Source organism: Ornithorhynchus anatinus, chromosome 8 (assembly GCF_004115215.2).
Source record: "Ornithorhynchus anatinus isolate Pmale09 chromosome 8, mOrnAna1.pri.v4, whole genome shotgun sequence".
Taxonomy (NCBI): Eukaryota; Metazoa; Chordata; class Mammalia; order Monotremata; family Ornithorhynchidae; genus Ornithorhynchus; species Ornithorhynchus anatinus.
Window position 1 is genome coordinate 53,696,658 of NC_041735.1, and position 17,765 is coordinate 53,714,422.

Sequence of the window (17,765 nt, forward strand, 5' to 3'; positions counted from 1 at the left end):
TTTGTGATATGTCATAGCATTTATTGGTACTATTAATATTATCACTGTTATTAATAATAAAAACATTATGCCATATAATATATTGGCCATAAATCAATAACTTTCACACGGGAAGAGACTAGGGTCCTAGATCCCAGTTGAACCCTAATTCAAGTCAAAGTAAAATCTGCTAGATTATAAACTCCTCCAGGGTGGCCATGGTGTCTATTAACTCCATTGTATTCTCCCAAGCACTGATTACAGTGCTCTGCAATCAATCATTGGAATTTCTTAAGCACTTACTGTGTGCAGAGCACTATACGAAATGTTTGGGCGAGTACAAAAAAACAGTTGGTAGATATGTTCCCTGCCCACATATAGTAGACATTCAATAAGTACTATTGCCTGAAAAGTGCAATGGTGGTGCATGAATTGAGAGACATGCAACATGCCATATGGCATCACCTTCCATCTTTTCGAGTAAGGGTGGCAGGGTAGCTCAGTGGAAAGAGCATGGGCTCGGGAGTCAGAGGTCATGGGTCTAATCCTGGTTCCGCCACTTGTCAGTTGTGTGACTCTGGGCAAGTCACTTAATTTCTCTGTGCCTCAGTTACCTCAGATTACCACAGATTAAGACTGTGAGCCCCACGAGGGGCAACCTGATTACCTTTGTATCCGCCCCAGTGCTTAGAACAGTGCTTGGCACATAGTAAGCACTTATCAAATACCATCATCATCATCATTATTAGTATTATAAAAGAAAAAGACTCCAGGGTGGCAAGAAGAGAGGTCGGTGAGCTATGATGGCCTTCCAAGTAAAAATCAGTCAGGACCTCCCGTCTTGCCCAGCTAAATTAGATTAAAGCATAGGGACACTATGAATAGCTCAATACCACATTAGCCAACTGGTTGGGTTTCCTTGGATTTATCTGGGCCTGCCCACTAGTATTTTCCAGGGAACACATCCAGCCTGTGTAGGCCAGCCAAGGGGCTGAGTAACCATCCAGTGGATGTGATCAGTGCTATCCACCCACTTGGACCAGGCAGGTCAAGAAGTCCCTTCTCCCTTGAAGAGCAGGAATTGGGGTCACAGATTCCTTGGATAAATGCCCACACTCTCCACTTCACTTTGCTTGTGAACTCATAGCCTTTCAGAGAGGAAAGACTTGTTCCTGACAGGACAAAAGATGAAGTGGCATTTGTTGTATACAACCCAGAAGTGCAAAAGCTAACAAAATCCAAGGTGCTTCCACTTGATAAAAGCAGACTGTAAACACAGCCTGATCTCAAATAATCCATTTACTTGGGATAAATAATGCCTTATCTCTGGCTAATGTCCATCTACTGCTGCCAAAGTCTTAGTCTACAGTAATTAAAGGGACTTTTTTCTGAGTCTGTGTATCTCCTAGATTATGGATTTGAATCCTGGTGTCATTAAAAGAGTTTACACTTCCACTCTGAACTTTTCTTGAGTTTGCACCAACTGTAAAAATTTACTCTGCTTGAGGACTTGGTAGAACATATGTCATCTCATCATCCCAGAAGGAAAATTTCTTTTTTTTTTTTGGCTGTTAGAAAACAATTTCTTTGGTCACTTTTCAAAATAGAAAAACCAGGACTAGCTCGGAAGTTTTAAGCAAAATTTAAAGGGAAGACTAAAATAATTCAAATTGACAATGAGCAAGTCACCTAATTACAGTTGGAAATTCCTCTTCTAATCTAATAATAACAATAATGGTAGTAATAACAGTACTTAATAAGTGCTTATGTGCAGAGGACTGTATTAAGTGCTCGGAAAGTGTATACAGGTGGGAATTGGACATGGACCCTTAAGGGCTCACAATCTATGGTATTTGTTGTACTGTGGGTCCAGCACTGTAGTAAACACTGGGATAGATTCAAGATAATCTGAGAAAGCTCCAAGGCATAGCGAAGCTGCTGGACCCCAAAAATGAAAGGGTGATTGATAGGTGACATAGCTTCACAGCTGCCAAAATGGATGCTTACAATTTGGTGGATTTTGTTAAAGGAAGGTTTCATTTAAAGGAGATTTATTTCATTAATGCTACTTGCAGTTCCCATTCCAGTTTCTCACCCCAGCTACAAAATTACAAGTTTTATCCTGTTCTTTAAAGCCATCCTTGGGCTTGGTCATTTATCAAATAACCGTCCTAGCATCTTCTCATTTTCTATATTTCTTAGATCATCATCATCAGTGGTATTTATTGAGCGCTTACCATGTGCATAGCACTGTACTAAGCAGTTGGTGTGTGTGGGGGGGTATAATACCACAGAATTGGCAGACACATTCCCTGCCAACAGTGAGCTTATAGTCTAGAAGATCTGAAATAAGCCCTGGCTATGAAAAAGTGTTGCATAATAGTTTAAAAGGGATCAGAAAGATTAGTAAATAACTGATAAATCTGGTTCATGCAATTTTCAGACATCCAATCTCAGATGTTACTATATTTACTTGGTTCTAAAATGCCTTGAGATCTGTAAAAGAAAGTTTTCTATTGGAGCAGTCACAACTGTTAGGTGTTTCATACTAGTTAATCATCTTTATTGAGTGCTTACCGTATGCAGAGCACTATAAGAAGAGTTTGGGAGAGTACAATATAATAACAGACACATTCCCTGCCCATGACAAGTTTAAGGTCTAGAGCGGGAGACAGACATTTATGTAAATTAAAAAATTACAGATATGTAGATAAGTGTTGTGGTGCTGGGAGGGGGGATGAATAAAGGGAGCAAGTCAGGGCAACGCAGAAGGAAGTAGGAGAAGAGGAAAGGAGGCTTTAGTCAGGGAAGGCCTCTTGGAGGAGATGTGCCTTTAATAAGACTTTAAAGCATATCTGTCAGATATGCTTCACACTAATTAGGCAGGTAACATGTCTACTAACTCTGTTACATTGTATACTCTGAGCTCTTAGTACACTGCTCTGCACACAGTAAGCACTCAGTAAATACAATTGACTGATTGATTGATAAATTAGGAACTTTCAGGTTCAGCAGTATGGAAAATAGTTCTTCATAGGAGGGTTGGGGTTGCAAGCAGCTAGTATGAAGTGTATAACTGAGGAGTAAAGGCTAGTTCCACTGATCCCAAATCCTGGGGAAACAGCAATCTCCGAGAGCCACACGCTGCTACCTCTGGCCCCTTCCAAGGGAAAATCCATTCCCTCAGTGGCAGTCTAAGAGAGCCTGGAATTAGTCTCCATTTATCCCACCACCATGTTCAGAATTAGTCACACCCTTTCTCTTCAGTGCCCAGACTCCCATACACTAATTGTTCATTGGCCTTTCCTTAAGAAAACAGTATGAATTCCATTATTTGGGTTTCTCGGACTGCACAGTGAAGCTCACCGCCTGACTACCTTTGGCATGGACCAATCTGTTTCACAATGAGCCTTTTGCTTTCCTGAGAGGCCGCTGGAAAACAGCACCAATCATTTTGCTGGGTTAAAGTCTGTGCTTTTCTGGCCAGCAATAAAAGCCACCACCCAAATATGGCTGGCCTCCCTCCCTCCATGGGAGCTTAAAGTCGAAAGAAACAACTTTTTCCCACTGTACCTGCATAATGGTAGCAAAAAACCCCCAAACCAAAACATTTCTAGTCCTTGACTAAAGAAGGGAAGCAATATGCACCTAAATGGGACTCCACAGGCATTCACAATATGGACTGCTCTTACATAGAACATCTTTTTATAGGTCTTAAGGCATTTTACCCTAAATGAATACAGTAAAGCCTTACTTCACATGTCTACCTTAATTTACACAAATCTACCGAACCCCACAAGATATTATAATAATAATAATAACACTTCTTCTCATCTACTTATTGTTCCTATATACTTGTAGGAGCTCGTAGCAAAGTATACCAACCACTGGTGGAAAGAAACAACAGAATCTACTACAAAGACTAGGGGACTGGGAGCCAGAACCACTATGAGAGAATTCTTTCACTCAGAAGAACTCATGATCTTCTGACTTCCAGGCCCTTGCTCTATCCACTATGCCATGCTGCTTCTCAATGGAGATAGGGCAGGCTTGATAGGCCAAATTTGTCAATTTTTTTTTAAATTCACGAAAAATCCTAGACCTCAAAAACCTAGCCCATGGAAATGTGAAAAAATGCATTAACAGCAGGCCAGCAAAATGATGCTTAATGGTTAAAAAATAGCTCTCTGGTTAGAACATATACATTCATCATCATCAATCGTATTTATTGAGCACTTAGTGTATTCAGAGTACTCTATTTTGGTAGTCTGTCCTCATTATTTACCTACACATATGTGCATTTAGAGGACAAGTAAATATACACCTCCTAGAAGGAGGCATATTTATGCAGATATGAACATGCATAGCTAGCTTGTAGAAGAGTGTAAGCTTCTGGTAGGCAGGGTACATGTCTTGTTTCTAAGCACTTGCATGTGGGCAGGGAATGTGTCTACCAACTTGGTTATACTGTATTCGTCCAAGTGCTCTGCATACAGTAAGCACTCAATAAATAAGACTGACTGCCTGCTGCAGGTGCTTAATAAACTGTACTTCTGTATTTGAAAATGCTGAGTGGGGTTTCTGACAACATAAGACTGCCTAAACTAGGCTGAATGCTTTTAGCACACCATATTTTTTTTTATGGTATTTGTTAAGTGCTTACTATGTGCCAGGCACTGTACTAAGTGTGGGATAGATAAAAGATAATAGGGTTGGACACAGGCCCTGTTGTACACAGAGCTCACAGTCTTAATCCCCATTTTACAGATGAGATAACTGAGGCACAGAGAAGTTAAATGACTTGCCCAAGGTCATACAGCAGACAAGTGGTGGAGCAGGGATTAGAACCCAAGTCCTGACTCCCAGGCTTTGCTCTATCCAGTAGGCCACACTGCTTCTCATCTACTTATTGTTCCTATATACTTGTAGGAGCTCATGGCAAAGTATACCAACCACTGGTGGAAAGAAACAACAGACTCTACTACACAGACCAGGGGACTGGGAGCCAGAACCACTATGGGGGAATTCTTTCACTCCGCTTTACTGAGGCCTAGGAATCTAAGGCAAGGTGTGGATTCCTCTTATCCACAATTAACCCATTGAAGGGAATAGAGTAGTTTAAGAACCTTAGACAATGAGTCTTGCGAGAGTAAAATATTCATAATGGGCCCTATTAATCCAACTGATATAAAAAGCCTGTAATTTTTCATTTTTTTAGGCTGGGAGCACGGTATGGAAGCAGCCAGCCATCTATTCAAGTGCAAGGCAGTAGGGAGATAATGAAATTGGACCCAGCACTCTGAAGCACAGACGGTAACTGCAGTGTGGAGCAGCACACCCACAGAGACACACACAGAAGCTACAATAACACTTGGTAATCAGGCCCTTGAATTGGAGTTCAGTAGCTGTATCGAGCTCTTAGATTATGAGGTGACATTTGTTATAGAACAAAGTCAGGTTGCTGTGGAAGACCACTAGTATTCTGAGCCAGAAAGAAAGAGTTCAAATGGACCATATAGCAAAGCCTGCTTTTTTTCCCCCAATTCACCAAGGACAGCGTTAGGTGCATTCTTGAAGCAAGGGGACCTTCCATTTGTCAGCGAAAGATTCCCATCTGGCCCCTTCTTCTGCCAGATCTAAACCTGGGCTCTTGTGCCTAAAATTTCAACAGCTCCTTGGACCATGCATCTTTGCATTAGAAAAGCAATTAGTTTTAGAAATGGCCAGATGAGCTCCGTGTCATCAGAAAACAAGCATAAACCCAGAGACCTAGTTGAATACATCATCGGCAGCTGAGGTACTGTCGGCTAATACAAGCCACCCTACTAGATCAATAAATCAATGGCATTTATTGAGCACTTACTCTCTGAAGAATACTGTACTAAGAACTTGGGAGAGTACAGTATGACAGAATTAACAGACATGTTCCCCAACTATAACGCCCATAACAGTCTAGAGGGTCCAGAGTCTGCTCTGCCTCCTCTTCTCTGCACAACGAGGCCCCATGAACCAAAACATGAAACCTCAGGCAGCCGAAAAAAGGCGCCGACTGCCTACTTCAGAGAAAATCTGAGCTCAATGCCTGTTGCACGAAGGAAAAGGGTGACTGGGGCTTGCTTACATTTCATTAGGACCATTCATTTCTTCAATCAGGTGACGTTCAGCCTTACGGTCTAATGAGAAGGTTCCTAGCTGAAAACAACTCGAAAGTGGCATTTGGCCATTTCCACTCTGGATATTCAATTTGGCAGGGATTTGTTTGCTTAGCACCTTCTACTTCTGTTTATTTAAAATTTGGCTCCTTGAGCTGGCCTCAGGAGAGACACCTCTTCTGTCTTTAAAGGTCCAGTGAGAGGGAAGAGGTCACTCAGAGGTACCCGAGCAGCCTGTATCCTGTCCAATACCATCTGAGAGAGAACACTCAACCTAACAGCACAGCAAACACTGACTAGTAGTTAAAATAGTAAGAGTTTCTGTTCCTTTAAGATGGTAGACTTTTGAAGAGATCAAAAGTTTAGGTTTTTTTTTTCTCTTTTAAAACCAGATGAAGATAGTGGTGATTGTTTTAATGGAACAGCTAGTTCAATCCAGCTGTTTGGGGTTGCTGCTCCAGTGCTTGCCTTCAATGGCCAGTTTAGCTCTATGAACTTTAATTTTTAATGGACTGGGTAGTGTAGGGCATATTGACTGTGTGTGTGTGTTAGATAAAAGTGAACATAAATATACTGGTGCCAAGCTACAAACACATTTATATCCTCTAGTAAATCAACTGCTTTCTCTTCTTTAATGTGTGTGGGGGTTGGGAGGAGGAGGGGTAGTATTTTATATATATATATATATTTCTCTGTCTACCTAGATACCAGATACTTCTCCTACCCACTTCAAGTCCTTACAGACCCTTGGATTCTTGGATAATTTTGTAAATACTATTGCCTAGCCTGAATAATTCAGAATACTGAAGGCATAGGCTTCAGCTTGTCCCCTAGACTGTAAGCATGTTGTGGGCAGAGGATGTGTCTGTTTATTGTTATATTGTACTCTCCCAAGTGCTTAGTACAGTGTTCTGCATATACTAAGCACTCAATAAGTGTGGTTGAATGAATGAATGAGTCTGGCAATTTTCAGCTTACTACCTACAAAGACCACATGAGGATTGCTCTTCTGTTACTTCCCATCCCTGAAAACTGTCCACTCTTTCTTCTAGAACAGCAATCAACAATCTCTGGCATGGTACCCATGGGAGATGGAGTTGGGGGGCGGAGGGCCAGAGGGGAGGAAGCCTGTGAGGCCCAACAGCCTAGCAAGGATACCAGGAACCAGTTATTTTTCTCAGGCTCTGAGTTTCTGTTCTTCTGGATGTTCTGCCCTACTGCTTCAGGGCACCTCTCTGTCACCCCAGCTTTCTGGCCAGATTCCTTTGCCCACCTTGCCTTTGCTCAGAATCAGGGGCATTGTGGGGTCCAGAAACAGGGAGTTGTAGCAGAAGGGATCCCCCAGAACCACCAAACCACCAGTGGCAGTCATAGCCTCACAGTTTGGAGATGGTTCAGCCCTCATTATCCCTCAACTTTTCACCTCCTAGTGGATACAGTCAATTTCTGCTTGGGAATGGTTAGGGATTTAAAGAAGAGATCTACATATGTCTTTCTGTCCCCTATCCCTTTTCCTCTTGCCCAAACCTGCATTAGCAGTTTTTCCAACCCCTACTCTCCACGCTTAGCCAAAAAAAAAAATAAAAAATTCAGGATTAGGAAAAGAAAACCCACCAAAAAAACCCAGAAGTTCAGAATCTAGGATCTGAGGCGATCTGGCCCAAGCATGTCTGTGGGCACTTTTTGCTTTGCTTCTATCCAGATGCACATCCACATCCACTTTTCTCTCTTAACAGTGGGACTAAGAGGAGAGGGAAAAGACACCAAAGGAGAGGAGTCCATCCTGCCTCCCCACTCCTGAAAGGGAAGGTTCCCAGACCTGCAGAAACACCATCCCCAGCCCCCACCAAATTCAGACAAGTCTGTCAGCAGAGGGGGCTGCTGCCTAATGTGGGCCAATCTACCCATTTCCCCTGGTTTGCCCTTCACTCCCCTTCACAGGAAGCATGGATGAGAACCTTTCACCGCTTGACTTTTCCTGCCAACTCTTTGGTGCTATTTTGATTAGATTCCCTTCTTCGTCTAGCTAACAGTGTATTCCATTTAGAACTAACACTACCTATTATATTAGACCGAGTGCCCCGAACTGAATTGTTTGTGTGGCATGAAGTCTATCGGAAGAAAGTGGGTGACTGCCGTCTCTGCCCCATTTACTCTCTTCCTCCCTGGTTTCCCGCTGGGATCCTGCCTCCCAGAATTCTAACTAAGATGAAAGTACACAAACTTTCCTTCAGAGCATGCTTACAACTATCTCAACCTGTTTTCCCAAAACGAAATGATTAACAGCTCAAATAAGTAGAGTAACTGCAAAAAAAGAAATAATAATAAACCATGGCGGTCTAGTAAACCTTCAAACCCTAGGCATTTTGGGGGCTGATCCAGCTGACATTGAGTGGTTTATTTTATTTCTGAGGTTATATCTGGATTAGCAAACTCGGTAGATTATGTCTGTGTTTTTGTGCTAGTCAAATGTGCCGTAGTAACACTTAGGTCAACAAGGGCCTGCAGGGACAGAAAATACCCTGCCTATACACAGGAGCTCTGTGTCTTGGGGGAAGAGACAGTAGGCTGCACCTGAAGTTGCATGTTTGTCTGGGTGAGTTCTTCTGCTTTCTTTTCCAGTGACATCACCCAGACCTTCCTCTTCTGTCTGCAGCGGGTGGCAGCTGCTCGGTTCCTTTCCAGAAATTTCCGCCGCCTCTCATCTGGGTCCTCGTCCACTACCCTTCTCCGGCGTCCCCCGGTGGGTTGGGGTGCCTGTATTGTTTGGGTGGGCTGCATCTGCTGGGTCGCTGGTGAAATCTGGTGGTGAGGGAAGAAACAAATCCAAGTCACTGTTACCAGTGCCAGGGAATCCAATTGGTTGCCTTATTTGATATCCAGAAACATTTTGTTAGTTTTTGCGGGAAGAGAGTGAAGAAACCCACCAAGAAATTGTTTTGAGGCACCACTGAGGCAGAATTTGTACATGCCAGACCCCGACAAAATTCAAGAATGGCACGGTTTCAAAGATTCTGCAAATGCTACTTCGATTGTCCCCAAGGAGCCTCTGTGATCCAAGGTAGCTGACAGAATGCCCCCTGTGAAAGTATTCTTCCCCTTCGCACTCTGTTCATTAATTAAAATAAGTTTCATTTAAATTTGCCTTCAAAGAAAGCTCCAGTGTAAGAAAGGGGGATGAGGAAGAGGGGGTCTGAGGTTGTAGCCATAATTTCTTTTGGAAGGCCTTTTCGGGAGGATGGAGCGGTACACTATTTAATAGGGAACATAAAACAACTATTTGGGTCCTTTAGCCATTTTTCTCCCTGCAGCTGCAAAAAAATGCAATCTGTCCTCCCAGTTTTAAAGGTCTTTATGCAAAGGAGTAGTTAATCTCTCAGATGCTATGAAACTCTTCCTGTTCCTGTTTCCTCATACTAGGTTCAAGGGGTCCCTGAATCGGCTAGCTGAGCTCACTGCTTCTGCCTCAGCACAGCCCACCACTCTGGACATCAAAGTTCTCTACCCTCCATGCCCTCACCCTCTCTCCGTGATGCAAACACCGCACCTCGTGAGACTTCTCAGTTCTGTTATTTATGTCTGGACATCTAATGCTTTCCTAATATATTGCTTTGAATGAAGAAAAGGGTAGAGGAGAGAAGAAGTTTTTTTTCCCCATTTCTCCATCACCAGGTTTATATACTATAAAGCTGCTTTTATGGGGACACTTAACTTGCAGGAGCAGCAGGCAAAATACTTTAGAAGCAAAACTCAATTTCCCATTTCTAACCTGTCTCAACATTTTGGTCAGGATCAATCAGAATGTCTTTAATTATGTTAATTGTGGTTGCCGATTCACTTTATAAGGGGTGGTATACTAAAGATGTATTTCAACCTTAAACTCTATCCAATTTTATGTGGACGACTGGACAGTAATTAGTCTCCAAGTGGTATTTTACAGGTGATTGTAAGTGGGTGTGATTTCTTTTATTTAAAGCTAAGGGCTTTCTTCACTCATGTAAGAAAACAAAATTAATGGTCCAACGCACTACTAGAACTTAGTCGTCAGTGTGGCTGGTGAGGTAGGAACCCGTTTCAGTGGGAAAGATTTAGCAGTTGTCACTTTAGATGCCTAGTACTTGAGCCAAACCAACTATTCCAAAGCAAAACATCAGTTTCGCCAGAAGAGAACAAACTGAACTGCTCTTTTTTTTTTTTTTTTGCCTCCATACAGTACATTTTGCAAAATAAATTATGGTCTTATATGTGCACATTCAGCACCTCGCAAAGCCTTGAGAAACTAACTGCAGACACAAACCCGAATCAGCTCCCCAGATCTTATTAGTCCACATTTTAGTCCTTACATCTAAACGCTCAGCTGCTGCCCACAATTTTGAAATCCATCTGATTCTGCTGGGCCACAGGAATGAACACACATATACTGATTAACCCTAAGGGGAAAGAGAAAGCGTCCTGGAGCATCTCCATTCCTTGCTTGAGAAGCTTTGGGCTAGAAACGTTTAGCAGCTCAGCAGAGTGAGAATACTTGTGGGTAACCACACACAGTATGGGGAACCGACTTACCCTGCCCCTTCCCCTGAAACCTACCCAGAGGGTAACAGCAAGGAGGATTATGAATGAACGTGGAAGGGAAATAACTTCACATTTTGGTCCAAGACAACTGAGACTCTTGTCCCCATACATGGCTTTTCCAGGGCTTTGGGCAATTCTGAAGGGTATCAGAAAAATGTTGTTTTCTCCTCCAAAGAGAATCATTGTGCCTATAGGTAAGTTAATACTACTTAACCGGTCTTTTTCAGAGTTCCAAAGGCATCCGAGCTATGGGGCTAGGGCCCCAGGGTTGAAGACTAGAAATTAAGTCTATTCTAGAAGCCCAGGGAAGTTGGCTTCCTCTGATGACAGGAGGGTCGGTGTGCCACTAATGACTTCTGAATCAAGTGGGAAATTTCATTCAAAATCTAAGCAAATGAAAACAAAGGCCATTGAATGGGATCAGACCTCCAATCTCCTAACCCACTTTTCTAATGGTCATGGCGAATCTTCAGCCAATTTGTATTTTAAAGATAAGGCATTTGCATCAATGGAGAGAAAAACTCATATTGGCTAAGGAGATAAATGAAATAGGATATGACAGGTTCTTACTAAGTGGTCCAGTTAATAATGTAAGAGTTATATTTTGGGATGTCTTCCAAATCATCTTACTGGTCAAATTTTCAAAAGACCTTTGCCCAGAGTCCTTTTATTTGTGCAGGTGCAAAAAATTCTGCATGCAACTAATTGTACTAGCAATTAGCTAATTGCATATACAATTGGCCACTTACTTTCCCCTTTAAAATACAGGGCAATTGGCTAATGGCTAATTAGTTAATGAACCTTCTTTACTATTCAAAGAACTGTTAGAACTGTTAAATTTGTTTGTGAAATGTCTGCTCCCAAAACCACCATTTTCCACTTATTTTAAAAAATCTTAATTTTGTCTCATATTAGTCATGATATTCCTGACTTTGCTTTAGTCTGAATTCAATCCTTTAGCCAGAAATCATGATTTATCCTTTATCTCCAACTTGCATTTTTTTTCCACTAGCTGTAATGCTGGTCAGACTTGACACTTTACCTTGGCATCTGCTAACTTGTGATGCTTTCAACACTTCCCATTGGAAGTACAGATTTGGTCTTCCCAGCTTCTACCCTTTAAAAACAGTGGCTAAGTTTTATCCAGTATGTCCCTAGTCAAGCCAACAAGCAACAGAACCAGCCACTTGCTAGAGACATTGTTTTAGGATGTCCCTGTAAGTTTTGAGAGTAGAATGGGGAGAAGATCAAAGAATCAAAAGCTCTTCTAGGATCCAGGGTGGAGCAGTGAATGCCAGACCAACATTTTTTACCAGACTTCCAGACCATCACCAGTATCCCCCAGCCAAGTCAGACCTAGAAATGGGATGAATGAGGTTTGGCATTAAAAACCTTTTTGGGACACAAAATGGTTAGGGCTGGTTATGGCCCAGCACTTTTCCTGATTCCCTCTTCATTCTGAATCTAATTAAGAAGAGCCTGTTAGCTTTTAAAGTATACCATGGATGGCATGGATCAATCACCCTGCCCAATTTACTGTCTGTGATTGGGTCACATGTCTACCTTGTTCCCTTCTTCCCCTCTTGGGTTAAGCTTGAATTGTGGCTTTTCCCATTCTCACAGATCTGCAATAGGAGGTTAATCTTTCACCAGACTGTCTCATTGTCAAGATTCTCTCTCTCTCTCTCTCACACACACACACATTCTCACTCTCTTCCCTTTCTGGCCTTTAGATTTTTAGTGTTCATTGGTATGATGTATCTGCTCAATTTTACTTACTTACTTAATTGTACTTACTTACAATTTGTTTGTTTTTTTTTACTTCCTGAACCCAATTCTCCACGTGCACTGTGGTCTTTAAATTCCCTCTGTCCCTAGAGAGCACTCATTTCTGACTCCCAGTTACTGATCTAATTCAGAAAACCCACCCTGTTGGGGTTACCATGAGGGCTAACTCAATAGCATACTTGATGCAAAAAGGAATTTCTGCTGGTTCAGATATCCCTTTGCTTTGGGGGGGTCTGGCCCTGAATTTAGGCTTATCGTTTTCTTCTGAAAAATCCATCATATTTATTGAGTGCTTCCTCTGTGCAGAGCACTGTACTAAGCACTTGATCTCAGTTGGGGGTGGGACGTGGTGCAGATGGGAGGAATAGAGAGAGCCAGAGAGCCACACAGAGTACTTGGGTTTGGGACACTTGGTCCCAACAAGTCCTGATAAGGAAGCAGCACGGTCTAGTGGAAAGAGCACGGCCTTGGGAGTCAGAGGAAGTGAGTTCTTATCTGGGCTTCACCACATGCCTCCTGCATGACCTTGGGCAAGTCACTTAACTTCTCTGTGCCTCGGTTACCTCATCTGGAAAATGGGGATTAAGACAGTGAGCCCCATGTGGGACAGGAACTGTATCCCATCTGGTTATCTTGTACCTCCCCAGTGCTTAGACCAGTGCTTGTCACATTGTAAGCGCTCAATAAATACCACAATTATCATCATTATTATTATTATCAACCCCCAAAATGCATTGTTAGCAGCGGGAAGATCCTTGAGATGGTTCTACCTGTGCTTGGCCGCCCGTGTGCAGTGGCGGGTGTGGCGAAGTCTGGTGATGTGCCGGATGTGCGTGAAGGTGGGAATGGTGATGCGGGTGATTCTGCTGGTGATGGGGCTGAGGATGAGGATGATGGGCTGGGTGCTGGTGCTGGTGAGGGTACGGGTGATGGGGCGGCAGGGTCTGGTGCTGATGCGGGTGCGAGTGCAGATGGTGGTGCGGTGTCTGGTCCTGGCGAGAACTCATCATTTCCATCATGTGGCCCATGGTGTTCATATTCCCATTTGACATGGCAGCGGGGTGATGGGTCAGTGCGGCCTTCAACCTCTAGAACAGAGCAAAACAAAAGGGGAAAATTGAGATCAGCACTGCAAATGGAAGGGGAGCTGAAGAGCGAGGGCTCCCATTTCCCATTCAGAATAGGGTCGGGAACCAAGAAAGTGTTCTGTGAGATGATTTTTATTACTATTTTCGGGTGAACTTTTCCCACCAAAAACAGTATGGACTTTTTATTTGTTATCTTAACATATTGTAGCATCTGATACCGCTTGAAATGGGGAAGGGGTCAGAATTAGTCATAAATACAATCCTGACCATTTAACTTGCAGATCCCAATACATTTTTCATTGAGAGCTGTTGTGCTGTGGTGTTTTCTGCTATGGCGTTCAGAAAAATTGGCTCCTAAATCCCAGTTATCATTTTTTGTGGATAGTCAAATACAGGTAGGTATAATGCTCCTGACTACTGGTACACAAGACTACCATCTGATATTGCAGATTGTGTTTTAGTATGGTTTCACTTGGGCATGGATTTAAAGATCACTGGCACATTTCTTAGTACAATTCTCTGCACTAAACTCCAGGTGACTTCAAGTCCTAGAATGCAGGAAAAAACAATCACCCCTTTGTCCTCCCCAAACATCTACTGGTTATGCAAGGCCTGGAAAAAAGGGAGTTAAAACCTTTTCTATCAGGACCTAAATGCTCCCGGGGTCTCTCAAGGTAAGCTAATTGTGCCAAAGCAATTCCCCTGCTTTTCTTGTGGTAGGAAAGTTGAAAAGAGAAGAATTGAGAATTCTGCATTTCTTGGAATTTTGAGTATAACAATACACTGGCAATCCTAGGCAACACCCAACATTTTTTCCCCATAGGATTAAATCAAAACAATGTTTTCATATCTCAGTTCGGGCAGAGACGAGAGAGCACACTATAGGGCTTCAGTGAATGCCACTGAATGTCAACAATTAACTACAAGTACAACTATTTTTTAAAATGGTATGTGTTAGCGCTTACTATGTGCCAAGCACTGAACTAAGCACTGGGGAAGATACAAGCTAATCAGGCTGGACGCAGTTCATGTCCCACATGGGGTTCACAGTCTTAATCCCCATTTTACAGATGAGGTAACTGAGGCAAAGAAAGTTAAGCGACTTGCCCAAGGTCACAGAGCAGACAAGTAGGGGACCCAGGATTAGAACCCTGGTCATCTGGAGAGCAAAGGCTGAGCCCAGAAAATTAGATAATTAAAGAGAACTATCAATTTCTCAACTCTGGGACAAACTCCTCTCTCACAATCAGGTCCTGACTCAGAAGTAAACAGTTAAAGGACTCTTTCATATAAGAAAAAAGCACTGGCCACATCAATGTCTCCCAAAACATTGCCACTTTTAACTGAGGTATAGGTACTGAAAGATACAAAAACCACATTTTCAAATTAAGAAAAAAAAAGTAAGATTTAATGTCTTGGCTCTGTTCCCACAATACACTGCTCTTTTTGAGCAGCAGAGAACAGGAGGAAAAGAAGACAAAGTGCAAATACATAGCTCAAAAAAGCAGGGATGACTAATTGGGTGAAAGCATTAAGCATCTGAGTAAACACATGAGACACAAAGAAGGGCACGAATTTGAGAGGGTGACTTAGGTAAGAGACATTGGAGAGATGGAAAGAGATGAGTGAGAGACAGAAATGAAACACCAAAAGAAAGGGTGAGAGAGTATTTCAGCAGGTAAATGTCAGAAAATTGAAAAGGGGGAAATGAGTCAAGGGATTAAAAGTCCTCAAGATGAAGCACACCCAACTAGGTTCCTGATGCTGATCCAGCCCTAGATGGGGATCTCTGCTAAAATCAAAATGGCAGTCGTATGGGACATGGTCAGGCTCTGTTTTATTCTAGAGGAGGGGTTTTTCCTAACAAAAGATTGATGACTTCTCTTTATGTGAATGAGGGTAGGGAGGAATAAGGAGAGGAGGGAATGAGAGTGTGAAATTGTGAAGGGGAGGAAAATGGGTTGGGGGCAGAAAATATGAGAGAGAGACAGAAACATCAGGGATCCAAACAGCCACAAACAGGGAGATAGAACAAAAAAGTGAAAGGGGAAAACCCCCTAAAATAGGTGACTTTTTACTGGAGCTCAGCTAGTCATGCCATAATCAGCCTAGTTCAAATACCTCAGAATATTATTAATCATTGTTAATTAACATTTATTGAAAGCTAAGGATATACCTAGGTATTATACCTACTTACCTACAACTAGACAAGGGTCTTTAATTTAGCAATGCATCTATGGAGATGATTCTCTAATTAAGGAGATCAGACCAAGTTCCTTAAGTATTTACTGAAGCAATTCAGATCTCTCTGCTAGTTTATGTTCTGAGCTGAAGAATGACAGGGGTGTGGTTGTGAGAAAGAGAAGATACTCTATAGTAATTATTATGGCATTTATTATGTGCTTTTTAATAATATTTGTTTCTATGTGCCAGGCATTGTACTAAGCACTGGAAGTAAATACAAGCTAATCGAGTTGAACACAGTCTGTGTCCCTCTTGGGGCTTACAGTCTTAATCCCCATTTTACAGATGAGGAACAGGGCCTGGCATATAGTAGTTGCTTAACAAATACCATAAAATATGTCACCGCTTCTCGCCATCTTCAGATTTACATAGTAAATTTAAAAGAGAGGGAAAATGTCAAAAACCACAGCTAGAGAGCTTAGTTTCACTCTGAAAGCAAGAATTCCCAATTTCAGAAGAATACAATACTGACGCATCATGCTCTTGACAACAACCACCTCACCCTCTTCTCCTGGTTGAATGACAGACACCAATAGTCCCAGAACATCAGTGGGGTGGAGGCAAGAGTCCTGCTGCTGTGATCTTTACCCCAATTTATCGGGATCTGTGAGGCTCAGCTTGTGTTCCCATGACCCCATTTTAAGGAGGAAATGGAAGGAGCTTCCTGGAAGCAGCCCCCTACATGCTGTCCTGAGACCAAACCCACAAAAGATACATTTTTGTCACATAATCCACTTCGGGGATACCAACTCCAGGGAGGAACAGGTTTTTACTTTGCCTGAGTCAACCGAGCAGTTGAAGAAAACTAGTACCCTCCCCGCAAAAAGGAGGGGCAAATTAAAAAAAATAAGGAATGTCAAAAGAGAGGAAAAAAATGAAAGGATTCAGAGAGAAAACCCAAAGGAAAGAAACAAGAATTTTGCTGGCTTCTACCAGCAAAATTCTGCATTAGCTTACAGTTTGTTCAACTTGAATTGGGAGCATATGTACCTGAGAAACAAACACACTAGCTCCTCATCACTTAAACAGTAGCTTGATCTGGTAGATGAAATGGGTCTTGATATATATTATGACCTCCGTGAGGACAGGGACTGTGACTTCTTTTAGTGTATGTTCCTAAGCATCTAGGTATACTCTGTTCTGCCATAAAACAGAGTTTCTGCTTGCACTTTTGGCTAGTGCACTGTTAGAGAATTAAAAACATTTGGAACATAGCGACACAATTTGTGTGCATATGCACCACATGAGATTTGGTAATAATAATAATTGTGGTATTTGTTGGGCACTTAATATGTGTACTCTTAGTAGACTGTACTTAGCACTAAGGTAAATACAATATCATCAGGTTGGACACAGTCCCTACCCAACATGAGCCTCACAGTCTAAGGAACACTATAACAAGTTTTTCTTAAAACCCCAGTTTTCAATTTCTATAAAATTAAAGTTTTCCATAATAAAGAAGCTAAATCACCTCCTAGAGAACAAAAATGATTTTGGCATGGATTTTATAGCAGAGGCAGAAATTAAGCTCAGGCCCCCTGCTTCCTAGCCCTATCTTCTCTCTCTTGACCATTTGCTGAGGAAAGAAACAAATACAAAAGTGATTTTAGACATGTTGATTTAACATACGCTTCAGGCAATTCAAAAACCTTCTCACACAATTTCAAAAGTGTTGAACAACAGCTTCACTGTCCAAATGTCGGTCAGGACCATGGTATGGTAAATCATTAAAATCCACCAAAAATACATAGTCGTAACCCATACTTTTAGAGACGATAAATTACCGTTAACTGTGTCCAAAATACATTTCTCTGATTGATTTTTTTCCCCCTTTGAAGCTGTATTGTGTTTTGTTTGAAATTACATTCTTCCCAAAGCCAAGAGGAGGGGAAGGAAAGGAGGAGAGGCAAACCAATGCGCAAATAAACAATATCTTTCTGCT

At 42.1% G+C, this 17,765-nt stretch overlaps 1 protein-coding gene and 1 long non-coding RNA gene across 7 annotated transcripts in view; one reads left to right on the plus strand and one right to left on the minus strand.

Annotated features, from left to right (window-relative positions):
• Positions 1 to 12,674, plus strand: part of LOC114813726 — a 124,828-nt gene extending 112,154 nt beyond the window's left edge. Inside the window, exons 3-5 of the long non-coding RNA XR_003761467.1 lie at positions 5,198 to 5,353; positions 8,754 to 8,874; positions 9,552 to 12,674. This is a non-coding gene — a long non-coding RNA (uncharacterized LOC114813726). The remainder of the gene's footprint in view (positions 1 to 5,197; positions 5,354 to 8,753; positions 8,875 to 9,551) is intronic.
• The window catches only part of CREB5 (cAMP responsive element binding protein 5), a 369,622-nt gene that overhangs the window by 8,954 nt on the left and 342,903 nt on the right, over positions 1 to 17,765 (minus strand). For all 6 annotated transcript variants that reach the window (XM_029070322.2, XM_029070325.1, XM_029070324.1 and 3 more), the window contains 2 exons: positions 13,262 to 13,579; positions 8,706 to 8,933 (listed from right to left, as the gene is read on the minus strand). In XM_029070322.2, the coding sequence (XP_028926155.1) occupies positions 8,706 to 8,933; positions 13,262 to 13,579 (546 nt within the window). The remainder of the gene's footprint in view (positions 1 to 8,705; positions 8,934 to 13,261; positions 13,580 to 17,765) is intronic.